The sequence below is a fragment of the Martes martes genome (genome assembly GCF_963455335.1).
Source record: "Martes martes genome assembly, chromosome: 10".
Classification (NCBI taxonomy): Eukaryota; Metazoa; Chordata; class Mammalia; order Carnivora; family Mustelidae; genus Martes; species Martes martes.
Genome location: NC_137898.1, coordinates 97,438,413 through 97,459,066, shown reverse-complemented (window position 1 = coordinate 97,459,066; position 20,654 = coordinate 97,438,413). Strand labels below are relative to the sequence as shown.

General features: G+C 55.9%; 1 protein-coding gene across 2 annotated transcripts in view; it reads left to right on the top strand.

Moving 5' to 3' along the window:
• The first annotated feature begins 217 nt into the window (after positions 1 to 217).
• The window catches only part of GRAMD1B (GRAM domain containing 1B), a 41,286-nt gene continuing 20,849 nt past the window's right edge, over positions 218 to 20,654 (top strand). Inside the window, exons 1-5 of one of the 2 annotated variants that reach the window (XM_080814917.1) lie at positions 218 to 415; positions 6,372 to 6,392; positions 18,033 to 18,117; positions 18,540 to 18,643; positions 19,406 to 19,501. In XM_080814917.1, the coding sequence (XP_080671043.1) occupies positions 302 to 415; positions 6,372 to 6,392; positions 18,033 to 18,117; positions 18,540 to 18,643; positions 19,406 to 19,501 (420 nt within the window). In that variant the 5' untranslated portion in view covers positions 218 to 301. Of the gene's footprint in view, positions 416 to 6,371; positions 6,393 to 7,170; positions 7,235 to 18,032; positions 18,118 to 18,539; positions 18,644 to 19,405; positions 19,502 to 20,654 lie in introns of those variants that run through there. The other variant, XM_080814918.1, reaches the window with a different exon arrangement.

Below are 20,654 nucleotides of genomic sequence, written 5' to 3'. Positions count from 1 at the left end.
TGACACCACCGCCCCCTCCTGGCCAGCAGCAGTATTACGGTGCCGTGAGCTCGTAGCTGGGCCCTTCTCTCCCTATTTCTCCCCAGCCCCAGCCCTGGCTCCCTGAGCTGGCTCCTTGGGACCCAGCTTTGGCCTTCAATCACTGACTGCCTGTCTTTCCTCCTCCCTTCCCACCCCGCTCCCTCTCTCCATCTGCCCCTGCAGCACTGCCAGTAACTCAAACCGCAGCACGCCGGCCTGCTCCCCCATCCTCCGCAAACGGTCTCGCTCACCAACCCCGCAGAGCCCGGACGGAGACACCATGGTGGAGAAGGGCTCAGATCACTCCTCGGACAAGTCCCCGTCCACGCCGGAGCAGGGTGTGCAGCGCAGCTGCTCCTCACAGTCTGGCCGGAGTGGCGGCAAAAATTCCAAGGTGAGCTGGACCCCACCGGGGCCTCTCCACTTCCTCCTTAGCTGGCTGCAGGGAAGCCAGTGCTGGGGGTGGGGCGGCAAGTGGGGGAGCCCTTTCCCCGAGGACCCTTGTGTCAGTGAGGCGAGGGTGGGACAGGCAGGGTTGACCCTAGTTCAGTGTTCTCTTCTCAGCTCAGCCCTCGGAGTGCCCCCGGGGAACTCGTTATAGGATTCCACACTGACTGTTCTCTCTCTTGGGGCGGGGGAGCCTCCTGAACCTTGAGATTTGGAGAGAGGGTGCTCTGGGGACCAGGAGGGATCATCTGTTTAGCCCTGCTTCCTTTTCCAAATTTGGGGTACAAGGGAACATGATTTGGGACAACAACAGGGCCAGGAAGAGAGTCCTTGGGAAGGGGGATGTTTTTAACGTCCACCCTGGCTGTCTCTCTGCCTTACCTTTGGTAATAACCCACTTGGTAGTCCTTTGGCCAGGAGGGCAGTGACCAGGCCTCTCTGTCCCTCCCAAGATGCTGTTGCCTGAGGACCTGGGCCTTTGCCTGAGAATAGGCATAACATAAGCCCCAGGGGGGTGCCTGGGCGACTGATGGGTCCCCAGAGATTTTCTTATCCCTCCTCAGTCCTTTGGGAAGCAGGAGATATTCTTTGCCTAGATGCTCCTTCAAAAAGCTTCTGTTTACTGCTGGACTCTCAGGCCCTGGGGAGGGGAAGGGGCCCCCGGGCGGCTCGGGAGCTGGCTTCCCATCTGATTTGTCTTTTGATTTCTTGTTCTTCCTCTTCTTCCCCACCATTTCCCAAATACCTCCTTTGCATGCATGGTCTTAGTCTCACAAGCGCCTCTCAAAAGTAAGCCATCTTTTGTCTCTGTCTTTGGTCTCCCCTCCGGTGTTGAATTGTCTGTAGTGCTCTGCACCCCTCCCTCCGCCCCCGCCCACTCTGGCCCGTGTCTCGCTTGGTCCCTTTCCCAGAAGGGCCGGCCCTACTGCCCCATGGCAGGCTGGCTTGACGTAACTGAGGGACCATTCCTCTTGCGCCCAGAGTCGGAGAACAGACCCGTCCCCCGTCCTCCCCGGTCTCTGCCTGCTCCCCGAACACTGCCTTGGGTTGGGAATCTCTTCCCTCCTTACATGGAGCCATCTAGAAGCAGAGTCCTGCCGGGGCTTCCTTTGTTGCTTTGGGGAAGAGAGGCCCCATCCAGAGGGGCTTCAGGTCCTGAGAGCCCCTTATACCTGCTTTACTGGGTGAGTCCCGATTGCCCGGACGAGATGACTGAGGGCGACAGATGCCCATAGGGAGCTCCCCGGTGTGGTAGCGTGACCTCAGGAGCTGCACCTGGCACCCTCCTTCCCTCTACCTGCCCACTGCCCAGCCCCATGGCCTCTGGTGGTCTCAGGACCCTGAATTGTGATCAGAGCGGAACTGTTCTCCCAGAAGGCCATGGTGCTAACGTCTGGCAGTTGGTGGACGTGGATGGTGGCCCCTTCCGGGCCTCCCAGCAATGCAGCCAGGTCAGGGAGTCAGTGCCGGAGTCTGCCCGGCCTCCCCGCCCCCTGGCCCCCGCCCCCTGGTCCCCAGGAGCTCAGAGGTCCGAGCAGAACTCAGAGGGAGTACAGCGAGAGCAATAGGTATTTTAGAACAGCAAGGCTCAGGAAATAATCCCCACGGGGGAAAGGAGGTGGGACGTCGCCCGGAGAAGAAAAAGCAGAGGAATGACTTAATAATAGTCTGAGCCTCTCTAAGTGTTTTGGGGAGGAGGAGGAGAACAAACAGCTGTTCTCTTTCCTGAGAGAAGAACAAGAGACTTCAGGGCTAATCCTAGAGTCTGTGACCTTCAGGGTAAAAGCTTGCCTCTGAGGACCTGAGACGGTGGCTGCTTACTGTAGGGAGGGGGAGAGGAGCTCTGCTCAGTGTGAGGGAGTTCTCTGTGCGGCCAGCACGCACACACCCCCGGCCCCTCAGCCCTCTGGCTGGGGAGAGCACCTGCGTGGCCAGACACACGCATCAGGTTGTTCCATCTCTCTGGTCCTGCCTACGGACTTTGCACACTTTCCATCCCAAGGCGAAGCTACAGGCTTCTTGCCCTCTTACACACATGCCTAGTAAGGCACTCAGTGGCCGAGGAAACCTTACTGATGGCCGGCAGTCCCCACCTGCGGGGGGCCGGTGCCTCTTCAGCCAGGTGCTAGGTGGTAGGTAAGGAGACTTTTTAAACCTCTCCTGCTGAACGGCAGCTCTTCTCTGGGAAGCAAGCGTAAAGACCAGTTACCTGCCCCCGGGCAGCGCACAGTCTAGGAGGGGAGAGAAGACACATGCCTAGGTTGTCCACAAACCAAACCTGGCTGTTAGAAGCCAGGCTGGGACCCTGAGAGGCAAAATGAGGCATAAAGAAGGGACCACGAGCTGAGGGTGAATTCCAAGTTAATCGTGGCCCCCTTTCATAAGGAGGTGGTGGGGGAGGGGGAGAAGGGGAGGGGGGCTGGGTTTTATTTTCCCTTTGAAGAGCTCAGGGGAGGCAGACACATAGTCTGGGAGTCCCCTGGTTTGGAGAACTACAGAGGTGAGGTGGGGATACTCCTCCCACCACCCTGCAGGTAGATGCTTATCTCAGGTTGACCAAAAAAATCCATGGCAAGGGATCTGGTAGCCAGAGCGGCCGTCGCTACTCAGCCAGGCCACCTCCCTCAGTGCCTCCCATCTACCTCACAGAGGAGGAGACCTCCTGTGTTTTCCAGGCAAGCAGGAGAGGGTTCCCCCTTATCCCTGCAGCCAAGGTGTCCTGCTGTATCTGCCTCCCCTCCCCAGGGCCTCCATTTCCTCGTGTTAATCTGTAGGGGATTATGCTGGGGGATCAGTAAGGCCCCACACCTGTGAATCTGTAACTAGACTGCGGAGGCTGACCCTTCCTGGGTGCAGCAGCCCTGCCCAGAGCAGCGGGCTAGAAGATTGTCATGGCTTCTTTCCTCTTCCCTGAAACCCCTTGAGTTCCTGCCACCACCCACCTTCTGCTCTGTAGTGCTGGCTTGAGGCCACTAGGGGGAGCTGGCGGCCGCTATGTGCGGCCAGGAGCTCCTGCTCTAGGCTGACCCCTGCAGAGGTCCCCCCAGAACCCAGACGAACCCCGGGCTGGTTGAGCTGTGTCATCCCGGCTCAGTGGCTTTGCTGCTCCTCTCCCCTTGACTTTTTCCTTGTCTTTCAATTCTAATTTCTGTGGTTTTCTTTCCAGTATGACAGACTTAACCTGATCAAAGTAAGAAGTCTCTCTTATTTCCTACCTCCTCTAAGTAGAGCTCCTTTCTCCCCCTCCTCTGGACCCCCAGTCCCCATCTTCCCAACTGCAGGAGCCTTTGCACTGGGGAGATGTTTTTAGGGAACATAGGTCTGTCTCTAGGGGCCTTGCATTCCTTTAGTGCTCGTTCTTGAGACCCCTTCCAGGAGGTGATAGAAACTCTGTCTTTGAGTACTTTCCCTGACGCCCTCCCCTTTCTAGCCAAATCCATTTATGACCTGTCAGAAAAGCCTTCACCCCCATGCCTAGTTCTGTTTTCCCCACGCTTCTGGCCCTCCCTGCAGAGTGGGGGCGTCTCAGGGAATCTGCAAGGGCAGACAGCCTAACTCGTGCCAGGGGACACACCTGTTCTCGCTGCACCGGGGCCTGGAAGCCCCCTCTGGTTTCCCTGCCTCCCTGAGCTGGGCACTCAGCCCTGGGAGAGCAAAGCCACGAGGGTAGAATTTGCCTCCGGGAGGCTGGTTGGAGTTCAGAGACCTGTGCCCACAGTGGGTGTTCTCAGGAGCTACTACGGATCGGGGCGGAGAGGTACTCCCAGTGTGCCTGGAGATGGCTGGTTGGGGTAGAGTCTCATGCTGAGGGAGAGGACAGAAGTCCTCGCTTTTGATGGTACATTTCACATTTCAGTACTTGGGAGCACGAATTCTTCTTCCCCCACCCCTTTCCAGAAGAGCAAATATCACACACAAAGGTGTCACACAGAGATGGGACACGGGTTCCGTGGTCAAGGCTCTTTGTCACTCTGAAGCCCTTTGTTCGAAGCAGATTCAGAAGGCACGCATAGCTACGTGGCAGTACGGGAAGAAAAAAAATCGACTTATTCTGTGTACCTTAGGCAGGAGCGAGAACACCACACAGGAATAATCATAAAGGTTCTTGGGTCCCCACACCCAGCCCAAGTTCGTTCCTGTTCCCCCTTCCCTCCTGGGGTCTTCCGTGAAAGCCAGGACAGTGGGGTAAGGAGCCGGGGGGCAGGTGACAGAGTGTTTTCTCAGCTCTGAAGCGGGTGTCTGAGGGCCTGGCTTCGGGTTGATGAAGTGCTGGGACCTGAGGGGCCATGGAGGCTGACCGCACCTCTCCACTGCTGGGAGATGGGGCTCAGGGAATGCCTGCACAGCCTCGTGCTGTGTGATCTCAGGGCGGGCCCCAGGAGCGAAGACCTCCCAAGGTGCAGGTCAGGGCAGATGCAGCCTGTGCCCCATCCCTCTCCTCCAGGTACGGGTTGCCTTCGCCAGATGTTTGCAGGCGAAGACTGTGACAGTAGCTCCCTCAGCAGGGCAACAGTTGGTTGTAAGTAGTCAGATGGGGCCCCTTTCCCTGCTAAGACCTCTGGATTAGAGGAGAAGGTAAGGCCGTGGTTTGAGCATGTGGCTTGCAGATGGGCCGTAGTGACAGCCTTTGTTGGGAAGCGACTATGGGGAGAGCATCTAGAGAATTCTTCCGGTGGAGAGAGAGAGAGCTGGCGAAGGGGGAGGTCGCATGACCACACTTTTGTCGCCTGCCCTCCACCCCCGCCAGACACGCTCCCAGTCGACATTCCGAGCCTGTGACTGCCCTTTCTTTCCCTTATGAGTCTGGGCCTGTTAGATGAGGTGGGGAGATGAAGGTTGCAGTGGGTCCCAGAATCCCCACCTCTGTGTGTAGTGGTTGACACGTAGGCACGGTTTCCCCTACCTAGTGATTCGTGCTGCAGTTAATGCCTTCGGCAAGCTTCTTGGTACCGAAAATATTCCATCTCCAGTCTAAAACTATTGGATCAGCACCTTAAGGGTTGGGGCCCAGCAGCTGTGCGTTGTGTGTGCGTGCGCGCGCGTGCGTGTATGCATGCGCACGCGCGCTCCTATCTGCCCGTCTGTCTTCCAAGTGGGGTGTGCATAAAGGATTCCTGGCCATAGAGATTGGAGGTAGACAGAGCACAGTGTCAGCCACGCCTCTCAGTTGCCATGAAAACGAGTCACCTTTGCCCAGGGCCGGGAACAGAGAGCACCTGAATTCTGGAGCTAGCCCGGAGTCTTGATTTTGTGGGTAACAGAATGACAGCACCTCGAAGCTGGGAGGCACCATTAGCAATGATGTGTTTCGACCTTCCTCCCGGGGCAGAACCCCCAGTACTCCCCAGCCTCTCTCACCTCATCGGCCAGTTGTGGAGCGGAAGGAGAAATGGCCTCCTCTGCTCCCCGAGAATGTAGCTGAAGAGGTTTCCAGGCAGCCCCTTCTCTTCCTTTCCCCGAAGGGTCCCCTCCTGCCTTGAGCAGAGGGGCTGACTTGGGGCGGAAGGCTGGGTTGGTCTCCGTCTGCACTTTGCTTCTGGTCAGGGCCCATCTGGGGACTGGGTCTTGGATGCCTGCCGCGCATCCTTTCCCCCCATCAGAGAACCTCGTGATGGGGCTCCAACTCCCTTCCAGCTGAGCTCTGGCTGGTGCTGCCGCTGCCTGCCGCCCCGACCTTAGTGAGGCTTCCAGCATGGACCTGCCCTGGGCCTCCTTTCTGGATCTGTCTTGAGAAAGGAGGACCCCTCTCGAGCAGCCACCGGGGAAGCATTCGGCTGCATTGGGGCTCCTCCTCCCTGCCCGCCCTCTGCTGTCTGTGTAACCTTCCCTCAGGAGGCCGGGCATACCCTGGCCATTCCCGCCAGCTCTTCCCTGACTAATGGTACCTTATTTTGTCTTTTCAGAAAAGCCAGAGTTGGTATAATGTAAGTATCCCTGTTTCTCTTCGGGTCGGGTGCATGGGAAATGGGTGGGGGGGGGTGGTGGGAGCGGTCGGAATGGAGAGGGGCGGAGTGCGGCTGGGCTGCCCCAGGGGCTTGAGCCAGCTGATGGGCCCCTGGCTGGCCCCCGCCCCTAAAGACCAGACACACTGGTTATCCTCTCTGCAGCAGGACAGCACTGCTGGTGAAGGAGGCTTTGATTCAGGACAGACCAAGGAGGGATGGCCCTCCTTATCCTCCCTTACACCTGTGGACAGGGCTCCTCCGGCCCCAATGGAGGAGACCAGGTGGGGGAGGCATCCAAAGACCATGTGGAATTCTGGGATGGGGGCAGCTCCGGGGCCTAAACTTAGGACCAAGGTTTCCTTCCCTTAGTCGAGACATTTTGGGGAAAATGCAGCCAGACTTTTCTCTGATAGTAGAGAGGCCATTCCATGTAACGGAATTTGACCTCTGCCCCAAGGCCCACCTCAGCTAGCCCAAGAGGCTTGTGGCTTCTAGAAGACAACCACTGCTCTTGGGTCTGTAGTGCAGGTGTAGCCTGGGGTCGTCCACGGTGGCGGCTCACCCAGCCATTCCGTAGCCAGAACTTGTGTTGTGGACTAAGCCGTCCCGTCCAGGACCACAGCCCCCACCCACCACAGAGACTGGGCGGCAGCGTTTTGAACCCCCACCCCCACCCAGAGAGCAGCTGACTGAGGTCTCAGCCATCCGGCCACACTGCACTCTGCCCTCTGGGTCTGGGCCGCAGAGGGCCTGGCCTCAGGCCCCCGTTGTTCCCGCCCAGGGCCTGGCGCTCCCCACACTTGGTCTGCTTGATCATGCAGGTACCACTGCCCGCTGCCCCTGGCCGGGCTGTACCCCAGGGGGCATGTGTGGAAGGGGTGGGGGAGAAGGTGGCTGGGAGCGAGGGGGGCTGTGCATGCCTGGGGGGAGGGGAGGCTTGCATTTCATGTAGGGGCTTGTTTCTGATCCTAGGGTGGGGTGGGGTGGGGTAGGGGGATATTTTCACACACGGCTCAGGGATGCCTGGTCAGCCCTGTGGCTTCTGACCTCTTGCCGCTCAGCGGCCCTGCCTGTCCCTGGGGAGCTCTGCCCACCTAGCCTGGCGCCCCCGAGGCAGAGGCTGGAGGGCTGCGCTGACGGGGTTGAGCTGTGGGCTGAGATGGGCTGAGGTGGCCTGTGTTGGGGAGAAGCCGGACGACGCCCCCTCGTTCCCCAGCCCTTCCCTTTGGACCTGCCGTGGTCTTCAGCCCCCGCGCTGCTTAGAGCTCAAATCCTGGAGGCGACAGAAGCTGCTTCTGTGAGGTGGGGGGGGCACTTTCTTGGGAGCCATGTGGGGCCTCCAGCATCCCTTGCTTGACAAAGCCTCCGCCACTCCGAGCAGCATTGCAAAATTAGTGCCCCAGAGGGAACAGTAAACAGGTGGCTGCAGACATGTTAGACCATTGAAACAGCCAAATTTGGACATGCAGGTCCCCCCCTCCGCACCCTTGTCGCTCGCTCTCTTTCTCTCTCAGTCAGGCTCTTCTGTTCTAGCTCACTTTCCCTTTCCTTGACTCCAGGCCCTTTTGTCTCTGGCTCCTCCTCTCCTTTCTCTGATTTCCATTCCGGGGCTGGCTCGCCCTCCCTCTCTGCTACCAGCCAGCACGTTTTCCTTCCCCTCTGTGGCTTCCCCATTCTGTCACCTCAGGGCCTGCCTCCGCCCCCGCACATCCCAGCGGGCCCCTGAGCACTCGCAGAGTGAGGGATAGGAATGGATGCCAGTCACCACAAGGGCCCAGAACTCAGGGGTTCTGGCGACACCTAAGGGGGAGATGGCGGAGGAGCTGAGAGTGGCCAGACCCGCTTCCTGCCTGAGCCCTGCAGCTGGAGACCTTCCCTGATTGTGCAATGGGCCCCCATGCAAGGTCGTCACCCAGGCCTTCCTGGGACTCACAGATGGTCAGTGTCTCCTCCGGCCTCCCGTCCCTCACCCCGAATAAATTACAGAAGCATTACAGACTCCCCACTTGGCACAAATCATTAACTCACAGAGGCCAAGTGCACAAGGGACTAAACGCTGCCCCTAACCGCCCCCTCTCTGGGACGTGTGCTCTCGCTCTGGGGCGTCTTGCAGACTCCAGGCAGCCCATCCAGAAATGTCTTCTTGTGGCTCCCTTTGCCTTGGCTCTGTTTCCACGTTGCAGGCAGATGTGGCTCCTTCCATGTGCCTGGGTCCTGCTCTGCTTCCTTGGTGGAAGCCTGGGGCGGGCAGGGACGGGTTGCAGAACGGAGTGATGTGGAGGAGGGGCAGGGAAATGGTAGGGAGACTCTGGGAGGCCGAGAGGGGACAGAGGGGACCTCCAGCCGGCCTAAGCTGCAGGTGTCAGGGGCTAGTTTCTCTTTCCACTTTGTCTGCATGTGTTTTCACATCCGAAGGGAAAGAAGCAGCTGGCGTGTCAGGTAGAGCCCTGGAAGGGCTGGCTTCAGGTAGCCCCGGGCTGCTCCTCCCACGAAAACCCTGCTCTCCCCCTGAGACCAAGACGATACCCTGGCTCTGGACTGCCGGCTTCTGGGTGTCTGTGGAGGAAGCAAGGTGCTGCCTGCCCCACACAGCTAGTGTCACCCCTTCTCTGCCCACTCGGATGTTCTCAGCAGGCCTATCTGCAGCACGGGGCTGAGCGTGGCTGTTCCCCTAGGCACCGTCGTCCTGCCCCTATCCGGAAGCTACCACCTGGGGTTTCCCCGGAGCCACGTGACTCGGGGCCCATGGTATGGGGTACCCGCAATCTTCCCAGTGCCTGCACCCATGGGGGGCTGACGCCCCCCCCCCCCCCGCCGTGCACCGTATGTGTCTGTGCTCTTGCCAGCAGAAGCCTCATGCTCCCTAGCACTGCCTTCCAATAATACATCCATGGTTTTCCAGAAGGTACTTAACCTGGCCTCTGTGGTGCCCCATCTCCCCTTCTCTGCACTCCCAACAGCTCTCTTTGACACTCAGGGCAGCACTGTAGCTGGGCTGCTGCGTAGGGGGCCATCCTTGTGTGGATAGGCAAAGGCTTTGTCATCCCAGCTCTGGGACCGTCACACGTGCCCTGGTCAGCTTCCGGACCAGGCGTCCTCTCGGAGCTGCTGACCATTGAGAGAACATCTGGGGTTGTTGAATAGCTTGGGTCTGCTAAGGAGGGAAGCCCACCCAGCATTTCCCAAGCCCCTTCCTTTACCTTCCTCTCTTCCACATTTTACTTTTTTTTCCCCCCCTCTGATACTTGTATTTATTTTTCTTGCCAGAATAACACAAAGCATAGGGATAACAGGCAGACTTCTGTAATTTCCTGGGGCAAGATTCCACTATTCTACTTTTAAAGGTGGTATTTGTGATAAGTATTCACTAATTTATTTATTTTTACATTTTTAAATTTACATTCAATATAATTAACATACATCGCGTTGTTAGTTTCAGAGGCAGAATTCAGGGGTCGTCAGTTGCATGGAAGACCAGTGCTCAGTGCATCACGTGCCCTCCTTCATGTCCATCACCCAGTTACCCTGCCCCTCACCCCCTGCCTCTCCAGCAACTCTGTTTCCTAGAGTTGAGAACCTCTTACAGTTTGTCTCCCTCTCTGATTTCATCTTATTTTAATAGTTTTCCTTCCCTTCCCCTATGTTCGTCTGTTTTGTTTCTTAAATTCCACATGAGTGAGATCATATGGTATTTGTCTTTCCAACTTCTGTCGCTTAACACCATACCCTCCAGTTCCATCCACATCGTTGCAAATGACGAGATGTCATTCTTTGTCATGGCTGAGTACTATTCCGTTGTATATAGATACCACATCTTCGTTATCCATTCATCTGTCAGTGGACGTCTGGGCTCCTTCCATAGTTTGGCTTTTGTGGACATTGCTGCTGTAAACATTGGGGTGCACGTGCCCCTTCAGATCACTATGTTTGTGTCCTTTGGGTAAATACCCAGTAGAGCAGTTGCTGGGTCGTAGGGCAGCTCTATTTTAACTTGTGGAGGAACTTCCGTACTGTGTTGCAGAGTGGCTGCACCAGCTTGCCTCCCCCCCGCCCCAGCACTGTAAGAGGGTTCCGCTTTCCCTGCCAACATCTGTCAAGGTTTCCTGACTTGTTAATTTTAGCCATTCTGACTGGTGTGAGCTGCCATCTCATCGTTCCACATTTTACTTTCACCTAACCCGGCCAGGGAGGAGCTGTCACCATGATGGCAGACCGCTCTGGCCTAAAGAGCGGGGACCGTGGAGGGAAGTGGCTAGACTCCAGGGACACGTGGAAAGGCGGAGGCATGAGAGCTTCTCGTCTCTAGCCAGGGATATGATACGCAGGTCAAGCATAGGGTGTGAAGGGTGCCTGGGTGGCTCAGTGGGTTAAAGCTTCTGCCTTCGGCTCAGGTCTTGATCTCAGGGTCCTGGGATCGAGCCCTGCATCAGGCTCTCTGCTCAGCAGGGAGCCTGCTTCCCCATCCCTCTCTGCCTGCCTCTCTGCCTACTTATGTTCTCTGTCTGTCAAATGAATAAATAAAATCTTAAAAAAAAAAAAAAGTAGGCTGTGAAGGCAGGGCAAGCTACAACTGCCTTAAGGCCTTCCCAGACCTGATTATATCCATGCCCCCTTACATTTGTGCACCCCCCAACTTACTTCATGATCCCAGCTTTATTCATCAAGGCTCTCAGCTCGAGAGGCGCAGCCCCAGTAGACATGAAGTGGTGGGATAAGCACAAACAGAGCTTTAGTTTCAGTAGGAAGCCAAGAGCAAGGTTGGAGGTGGGAGGGGTGTATTCTGTCCCCCAGAGATGGCCCCTGTTGGGTGCAGTAGGCTTGCATCTTGGATGAAGCAGTCACGAGTCTCCTGCTTGATGCCTCTCCTTGTGTGGACACAGATAACTGTCCTCAACAGCTTCACCCCTTCCTGGGGGGTCAGTCGTCATGGCAGCCCAGAGAAGCAGCTTGTCCGAGGTCCTAAGTTAGGAGCCTAGGCCCTGGCCGGCTGGGAGAGACTGAGAGCCCAAGCTCCCCTCAATGCCCCGGGATGGGGGTGCTGGCTTTTTTGGTGGGGAGGAAGGGATAGCGCCAGTCCTGTGGTATGACCAAGTGGGTCTGCCAGCATGAGATTGAGAGCAAGAGAACAAAGCTTTGTGGGCATGAAATGGGGACATTAGGGGGACAGCATAGAAAGTGGAAGTTCAGAGACAGGACGTGCTGCCTATAGCCCGGTGTGCTTCCGTCAGCTCTGCCCATCTCCCCACTGTTACTTACCCATTGTCTTGAAGAGTCCTCTTGACTGCCGCTCCCCGGACTCCTGTCCCTCACCTTCTCCAGAATGGTCCCCACTCCCATGGTCAGATCGCGCTCTCAGTCGCACTCCCCTCTCTACCTTTCTGCGTGACGCTGTCCCAGTCCCACCTGCATTTCTCTCCTTTCTTTGCTCATTGCCACCGTCCCCCACCCCAAGCCCCACATCTGGCTCCTCCCTACCTGGCTTTGGTTGGAGGGCCAGGATTTCCTTTGAAGGTCTTAATTGATTTCTTCCCAGGTGAGTCTAGTACTCCACCCCAATCCATCTGTTTTTCTCTTGGGTTCCTCGACCCCACCCCTCCGGTGCTGTACCCAGGGAGGGGGTACCATTTGGTCCCAGCTCCCAGTGTTTGCCATCCAGTTAATGTTTAGCTCAGGGTCAATGCCCTCTCCTCAGGCCCGGAGTTACCTGCCGCCCTGCCCTGCCCAGCCCATTCCATCGTGGGGGGTGTAGGAGACAAAGGCTGAGCACTGAGACTTGTCTCCCTGGGGTTATCTCTCTTGGGTGTGTCCTGCCTCCATCTCACCCAGTGACTATAGCCATCAGGCCCATAGCAATATGGAGATGTTTCCGGGGAATTACTTGACGGATTCAGCTTTCATGGTCTATACACTGCCTAGATCTTGGGGTCTGGTATGGCCCAAGAAGAGAGGCATTCTGGTCACCCCGGAAAATGGAACTGCTAGGGTTCCCATCCCGCACTACAGAGGATAGGGCTGCCGTGTGCAGAGCAGAGAAGCTTGAGTGTGTGGTCTGGAGTGTTGGCAGGGATCGAGCACCAAGAAGTGCATACAGAGTTGGGGATCTGGGTGGCTGTGCACACGTCAAATGCGGTGTACAGAGGAACAGGAGCGGGGTATAAGGAACGTGTACATTTGGTAAAGGGTTTCTGAGCAGCAGATCATGCTCTGCTGTAGAAGATAGAGCTGTTTGAGGCGTAGATCCCTCTTGGGGAAGATGATAACCTGATGGAGGAACCATGCTGCATGGGTAACAGTGGAGGCCGAGGGGGCTGGGTCCAGTGTGCAGATGGTGAGAGAGAGAGAGGAGTCTGGGGAAGGATTCAGACTGCTTGTCTACTTTTCCTAACACCGTTTAACCAGGAGACTCTGGGTTCCTCGGAGTCAGAATCTTTGGGGAGTTAAGAATCTCCATTTTTTTAAGCTTTATTTTTTAGAGAGAGAGAGGAGGGGAGGGGCAGAGGGAGAAGGAGGGAGAATCTCAAGCCGACTCCCCGCGGAGTGCAGAGCCTGACATGGGCTTCATCTTGTGACCCCAAGATCGCGACCTGAGCCGAAACCAAGAGTCAGATGCTTCGCCCCCTGAGCCACCCAGGCGCCCCAAGGATTTCCATTTTCAGTGCATTCGTTAGCTCTGTTTAAAGTCCGCTCGTGTTGGAGTCCTGCTGGCTCAGACCTCAGAGTCTCCTAAGAGGCATCAGTCCTCATCACATGCGGGCTTGGGACCCTCGCTACATGGACAGCATCACTGTGGAGGGTGAGGCAGGTGCCCCATTTGTTTCAAAGGTCTTGACTTTTCCTGGGGACCCATGTCCTCCCAGTCCCAATGCTATGCATTTGCTGCCCTGGCTTCTCTGTCTAGATCCCTTCCTGGCCCCACTGGCCTGAGTCCCATTCCTCCGCTTCCCTAAGTTCGCGCTGTTTCCTTTTAACCCCCACTGGGGCCAAAGTCTCTGGTCTTAGCATTGCTAGTTGGCCCTCAGGGTCTGAGGAGCAGCCTGGGAATCCTCTTGGCCTGGATTCCCCCTCCTGCTAGTGCTGGAGGCAGGGGAGGGTCCCCGGAACTGGTGACCTCAACTTCTCCAGGCAATCTGCCCAACTTCTCCCCACCAGTACATCCACTGAGAGAGGAGTCAAACTCCAGTCCCCCTGCTGGTGCGATGCACAGGGAGGTCCGTGGACCGGTGGGGCAGTGACAGGAGTGTGCTCCAGAAGTCCCTGGCTATTAGCATCTCCAATTTCAGATTTCATCATAGCAGCCGAGCCCCTGGCACCTCCCCCTCCCTTCCCCTCCTCCCCTCCCCCCAGAGCCCTGGCCAGCTACTTTCCATTGCAGGAAACATCTGCTGGGGAGGCCAGACTAGGCCGAGGGGTTACTGGAGGACGTTGGCCAGTACCATCACCCAGATCCTGTAACTTGAGGCATGTGTAGGGCTCTGGCCCTGCCCACCCACCCACCCTGCTTCCCCCCTGCCACGGGCGACTCTAACAAAGAAGTCGTTTGCTGGTCAGCTCAGGAGAGCACGTTCTGGGGAAGGAAAGGGGTGTGTGTGTAGGGGTGGGGGTGAGAGCAGGCCTTGTTGCCACAGCCAGTGGTGGCCGCTCTGCCTGGGAGAGGGCTGTGAGTCATAGGGACCAGTGCCCGCCCAGCAGAGAGATTGCACAGTGAACGGGCTGCCTTATGGGACGGGCCAGACGGCGCTGGGAAGCCGGGAGTTCATTCTCTCCCCAGAGTTTCTGACCAACTGTGAGCGGGGTGTGAGGAACTGGCGGGGTGCACCCCTGGACCTGGCTGTGGGGTCATCCTCTTCCTGCGCGGCGTGTCCATCAGTGGCCTGCTGTCCGGAGCCCTCCAGCTGGCCCCGTGCACCTGCCGTGTCGTCTGCGTCTTCTGGCCTCAGCTGGCCTCTCGGAGTGGCTGTCCACACTGACCAGGAGGAGGGGTCCCACCGCATCCCCTCTGGGTCACCCTCAGCCCAAAGACCAGCCACCTTGTGGGAGCCAAAGTGGGGTGAAGCAGAACCTGGCCATGGGACACTGGCCGGCCAGCCTGTCCCAAGCGCCTTGCTGACCACACCCTCCCACTTGTGAGGCTTCGTGCTGGGAACGGAGCTCTGGGAGAGAGAAGGAGGACAGTCAGGGTCACACAGACCCTCTGCCAAGAAGCCAGCGGTTTGCCTATCTGCGTTACGAGACTGATCGTTTTCATCCAGAGGGCACAGTCGGGAACCAGAGCTCCAGGAGCTGGGTTCCCTGGGGAGGAGGAGCCGTGGGGAGCGATGGAATCTTTGACTGAGTCTGGGGTCCTCTTGAGCCTCCTGCTGGAGCAGGACAGCCAGCCTTTGCAGTGGTACCTGAAGAAGTTTCCGGATCCGCCTGTCGGTGCAGAACTCTGCTGCTGGCATGAATCTGAGGAGATCCCAGCCGTGAGTGTGCATCCCAACTTCTCTGGGCCCGTGTGACCGTTCTGCCACACCCCTGTAATTCCCTACTCACTCCTGCTGCCTGAGGGCCCCCCCCACCTAACCATCCTTGAACCAAAATCCTCTGACCATTTTAAATTAGGTGAGCCACACCTCACTTTCCGAGGAGATTGCTCTAAGAGCACAGGGGTGGGAGACAGAGGGTCGAGGTCTCTTGCGTCAAAAGGATATATGGGGGCGGGGGGGGTCGACCTGACGTGTCTCTAGAGTCTGGGAGGCAGAGGCCCGCCTGCCATCCATACTGGCAGCCTGGGAGAATCAGGGCAGTGATTTCCAAGGTTGCGTTAATTAGTCCCTGCACCCAAGCCAGTTTTGATGGAACTTGCTGAGTGGAGAGGTTAGCTGGCATTGCCCTCCCGCTCCCCTCGGCCACAGCTTTGTTCGGAGGGGAGGAGAGGAGAGGAGCGGCTCCCTCTGTTTGCCACCAGTCTGGTTGGGAGATGATGGCCAGACGCCAGGCACCTACCTCCACCTCTGTCAATGCCTGAGTTCTCTGTGGAGGCGGGAGAGAGGCAGGGGTGAGGCAGGGGTGAGGCAGCTCTGTGGAGAGCACGTGAGAACAGGAGGACTTCCAGGCTTTGGATAATTGGATGCCTGATGCCTGGGTAACACCTGAGGGGGCCTGGGGCCATCTGCTAGGCTGCTCCTCGGGCTGATGGCGGAACATGGTAAAAATAGGAAGACTCGCCTGCTGGAGACTTTTTTTTTTCAATTTTTTAAAGAAATTTAATTGTAAAGAACTTAAAACTTAACCATCTGAAGTATTTGTAAGGATTTCTCAGTTCTGTAGCGTTAACTGCATTCACACTATTCTGCACCAAGTTTCTAGAATTTTTTCATCCTGAAACACTGAAGCTTTATTACCACCCCCCGGGGCGGGGGAGGCCACTCGTGGGCATGAGAGACAAGTGGGTGCCCCCAAGGATGTGAATATCTCATCGCCTCAGAGGGTGTGCTCTGCTGGGGCATCCGTGTTGCCCTCTTGGGACTGAGACCATGAGGCACCATCACAGAACAGTGGCTCAGACCAGGGACCCTGGGGCAGGCTGCTTCGGTTCGTGCTCTCCTCTCCCACTTCGGAATCACATACTTTGGACAAGTTGCTTAACCTCTCTGTGCCTCAACTTCCTAGTGTATAAAATGGGATAAGGGAAACAGCCTGTGGTCTGGTGAAATGATGCATGGGAAGGGCTAATGGCAATGCGGGGTGTGTGGTAATGACTCATTTCACGTTCGCTCAGCTGCAGCTGTACAGGGTCGCTTAGGCATAATTAGGAACTTAGCGACGATCAGGTGGGCGAGCAAGGGTTTTCATTGTGTGGGCTGTGTTCTGCAAGGCCAGGGCGCCGGTTGGATTGGCTATCTCAGTATCAGTTTGGAATCAACCTATGGGCCAGAGGAGTGTGGTATTTGGAGGGTTTTTTTTATAGCCATAAAAGAGGATAGATTGGCTTCTAGATATTCACTCCCAGTGGCCCTGATGCTTGGCTCAGACATAAAGCAGGTGACTTTGGGGTTCTACAGCATAGCGTGCCTTCGGGGAAGGTAGCCGGGCATTGACTACTACAGGGATGGCTCATTTTATAAACCAGCCAAGACAGAAGTTTCAAAGCCAAATTAACTATAGAGAACATAGCTGAAAGCACTGTCTTCTCTCTCTGTCCTGGAAATCCTCCCCCAAACTGAAGTCCTGCCATTCCTCTCTCCTCCAGCTTCCTGAAATATGCCCCTTGCCTCTAGCACAAAACCAAGCAGGCCACTTAGCTCAGCGAGCCAAGCAGGTGCCCTGAACACGGCTTGCTCGCGGGCCACTCAGCTTTGCAGAAAGCCAGAAGTCACCGACTAAAGCACGTCGTGTTGCTGCCACAGCTGTATTTCGGTGCATTGCCAAGGACGTGGATGGAAGGTGTAAATGGCCAAGACCTACCTGTCACCACCACCAGGACAATCTGGGGCACTCCCGGCATGAGTAGGCCGGTCAGTGACTCGCTTGGCTGGAGGACAGGTGTCTCTCTGTCGTGATGTGTGGCTCTTCCTGGGTTGTGCCCTTGTCTTCATGTGTCATCCTTGGGTGCCTTTTAGCCACAGGATATGCTGCCTTTTTTTTTTTTTTTTTTAAGATTGTAAGCTTAGATCAGGTTTCCTGTCTGTTGAGCTGGCTGAGGGAATTTCCGAGGAGGATTTGCTAAGGCCGTTTTGGGGGGATAGGTCTGCACCCAAAAAGCTGAGTGGGCACAGGCTCATCTGGTGGCTCGGGTGGTGGCTCGGGGGGAGCAGAGGACCTGGGATGCAGAAATCTGTCACTGACCAGCCCGGGGCCTCTTGGGCAGGGGTCTCCTCTCAGGCCTTCGTTTCCTCATCGCTAATGGAAGGGTTGGGTTAGATGGGCTTGTAAAAGGTGGGATGCCTCCAAGTTGCCAGACACACTTTTAGATTCTCTGCTTCTGTGCTTGTTCTAGTACTGGTTTTATGATGTTGTTGTTGTTGTTCTAATCTAGTCTTGGTAAAGTACAGTTCTCCCCCACCCCGTTTCACTGAGATATAATCGACAAGTCCCATCGTAATAGTCTTCCATTGTAGGATTTCTTTTGCGTTGCAGATGTCGTACACAGCCAGGTACTTACTGGGTCAGTGACGATAACCACTGCTTCTAAGAGATGCACTGAGTACCGTCGTATTGTGGGTCCTGCTAGGGGGTTGGGGGAGCCCTTTCAGGCCCCCGTTTTGCTGTCAAGGTGGGACTTCCCGGTGGCAGAAGGCAGGGCAGCAGTAGCTCTCGTGGTGGGTCCCGGAAAGCTCCCTGGAGGGGTCCCTCCTTCCTTTCTCTTCTTGGTATCCAACAGGGCCCTGCTTAGCATGTTTGACATTTTCTCATTGATGGACACTGGATACAAACCCTTTCGGAGTGTCTGATTCTCCCCGGGGTGTTTATCCATACATGCCGAAGCCCCCCAGGCCTCACCGGGCCGCGTAGGGTCTGTGGGATGACAGAGCCTCGTCTTCGCCCTTTAAACCTGCAAGCAGGTACTCTTGCTGTGTCTTCCTCCCCATCCCCACAGAACCTGGGGACGTCCTGCTAACCTCAGTCATTGTCGCACAGGTGTTAAGCCCAACTTACAAGCAGAGAAATGAAGACTTCAGAAAGCTCTTTAAGCAACTTCCAGACACGGAGCGTCTCATTGTTGGTGAGCCGGGGGACCCGAGAGCAGGGGGTGGGAGTGGGAAGGAAGTCTGGGCTGAGCACCGTGTGTGTGATGGCCCCGGCAGAGAGCCCAGCCCAGGATGAGTCACTGCCACTCTTCTCTCTGCAGGTGGCCCAGCAGTGAAGGGTTGGGGTAACCTGGATGGGGGAGGGGTGTCAGTTGACTTTTATCGGCCTCTTTTCCCTCTGATTTTCTCGTCCTCTCTGCCACCTCCTCCGTCCCTCTGCCTCCAGGCAGCAGCGGCGTGTTTCACATCACGTCAGCTGCTAGGGACCCCCTTGGCCACTAGTTCAAGTGTGGCAGGCAGCGGAGCTCCCGTAGTGGTGGGAAGGATGGCGGGCCTCGTTGGTAGTGGTTGGTAGTGGTTCGCTGAAGATGCTTCCTCTGTCCCCATCCTATCGCAGATTACTCATGTGCACTCCAAAGAGACATTCTTCTTCAGGGCCGACTCTACCTCTCTGAAAATTGGATCTGCTTCTACAGCAACATCTTCCGCTGGGAAACTCTGGTAAAGACCTGGGGCTTTCTCCCTGGCCTGTCCCCTTGGCTAGCTCTGAGCAAGTTGCCCCCACTCTCCCCCTTTGGTCGACTTCCTGCTCTACCCATGCCTTTGCATAAAAGGACATGCCTGAGTCTTCAGGGTGAGATCTCCTCTGCCATGTCTTCCCCTCCCTCCCTCTTGGGTGCGGAAGAGAGCATGAAAGTATTTGCTTTTGACTAGTGGGGGTAAGCATTCGGCAAAAGTCATTGCAGAAGGTAGAGTAGTTGAGTCCAAGGGGCATTGGCCTTGGCACTCAGGGCCGGGTTGAACGTTATCTGAGTTTTCCACCTAGTTAGCTGTGTCTTAGGAGGCTAGTCCTTTATTCTTCCTCTGCCTCCTCATCTTATAAAATAAAGCAGGAAGAGATAAGCTGGTGACTTTTATGGTTCCATCCAGTGTCATTATCCTGTGTCTGTGTAAGTGCCAAGCAGCGATGGGGTCTGTGCACATTGATCAGACTGTGTAGACGGGAGAAGGCAGGCTGCCTGGGCCAGTAGCTGAGACAACACTGGGCTCAAGGCGAGGCTCAGCCACCACCTTGTTGCGTGGCCTCTGGGAAATAGGGAGCTAAACCAGGTGATGTCTAATGGGGTCCCTTCCAGGTTTAGAAATAAGTAAACTGAGATGTGATTTCCTCCCTTTGAATGGGCGCCACTTAAACACTCGTGGCCGACTCAGTGAATGTCTCTTCTTGCTTATTATCTGTTCTCCGTCCCTGTGGGGTGCCAGCTGACAGTCCGTTTGAAAGACATCTGCTCCATGACTAAAGAGAAAACAGCTCGCCTCATTCCCAATGCCATTCAAGTTTGCACTGACTCTGAAAAGGTAAGTGAGGCTAATCTTGGACCTTCTACTCCCTGAAACCCCAGTCCCCAGTCCCCCCACCCCATTTCTGTATTTCTGTCCTTCGACTGCATGAATATGGAGGCCAGGAGGATGGGGGTGGGGGATGGAAGGTGATGGAGATGGTGGGGACCACCTCCATTGGATTGGGATGTTTGGAATCTGAGCAAGGGTGAGGACGGAAGGTCAGTCCATTGGACTTGGAGCCAGAGCACTTGAATTTGAGTCCCGTAACCGTGGGTGTGGCATGTAACCTCTCTCCACGTAAGTTTTGTCATGCGTAACGTGGTGCCAATCATTCCTATGACAAAGGCTTGAAATGACGTCACGGATTTAAAAACACTGAATTGTAAAGCGCTTTGCAAATATGAGTTGTTATTACGTATTGGCAGAGTCCAGTAGGAAGTGGATTGTCCACGTCAGCATGGGGGAAATGCGGTAGGTAACATATAGGGCCGAGGAAACATTGGGATCTTTGACCTTTAACCAACACCTGGAGACTGAGATCTTCAGGGCTGGGGTGGACTAGGCCTGAGCCGAACACAGGACTGCAGAGCCCTTGGACTTGGGGAGTTCAGTGGCAACAGCCATGAGATTTTGGGTCAGGTAGTCTTTGGTTTGAATTCTGTTTCTGACATGAATCAGCCTTGTGATGACATAAGACCCCTAATCCCACCAGCCCTGTTTCTCTTTATTAGGCGTCGGCTGTTAGTTTCTCTTCCAAGCTTTTGTGTGGTTTAGGTGAAGCAGCATTTAGATCGTGTTCAGGACATCTGGTTTCCCATCATTTCCTTCCCATGTGTTCTAAGGGGTCCCCACTAACATGCAAGCACAGTAAGAGCTGGCCTTTCTGTTTTGATTGTCATTGTACCCCAAATATGTAAAATCATACCCAGCATGAACTGTATTCAAATATTTGTTGAATTAGCGAATGAGAGGGTGAGAGGGTTTGTCTTCTCCTTCCCAAAGTCTGGCTCACAGCTCACCACTTAACCCAGGTCCAGTCAGTGGGTGAGGAAAGTTGTTTTATTGAGACAAAAACCTCCCAAGCAGAGGGAGAAGCGCCTCGGAAAGCAGGGGTGAATACCGAAGGACTTAGGGCCACCGCGGACTTGGAGGTCCCAAGTACCTGGGC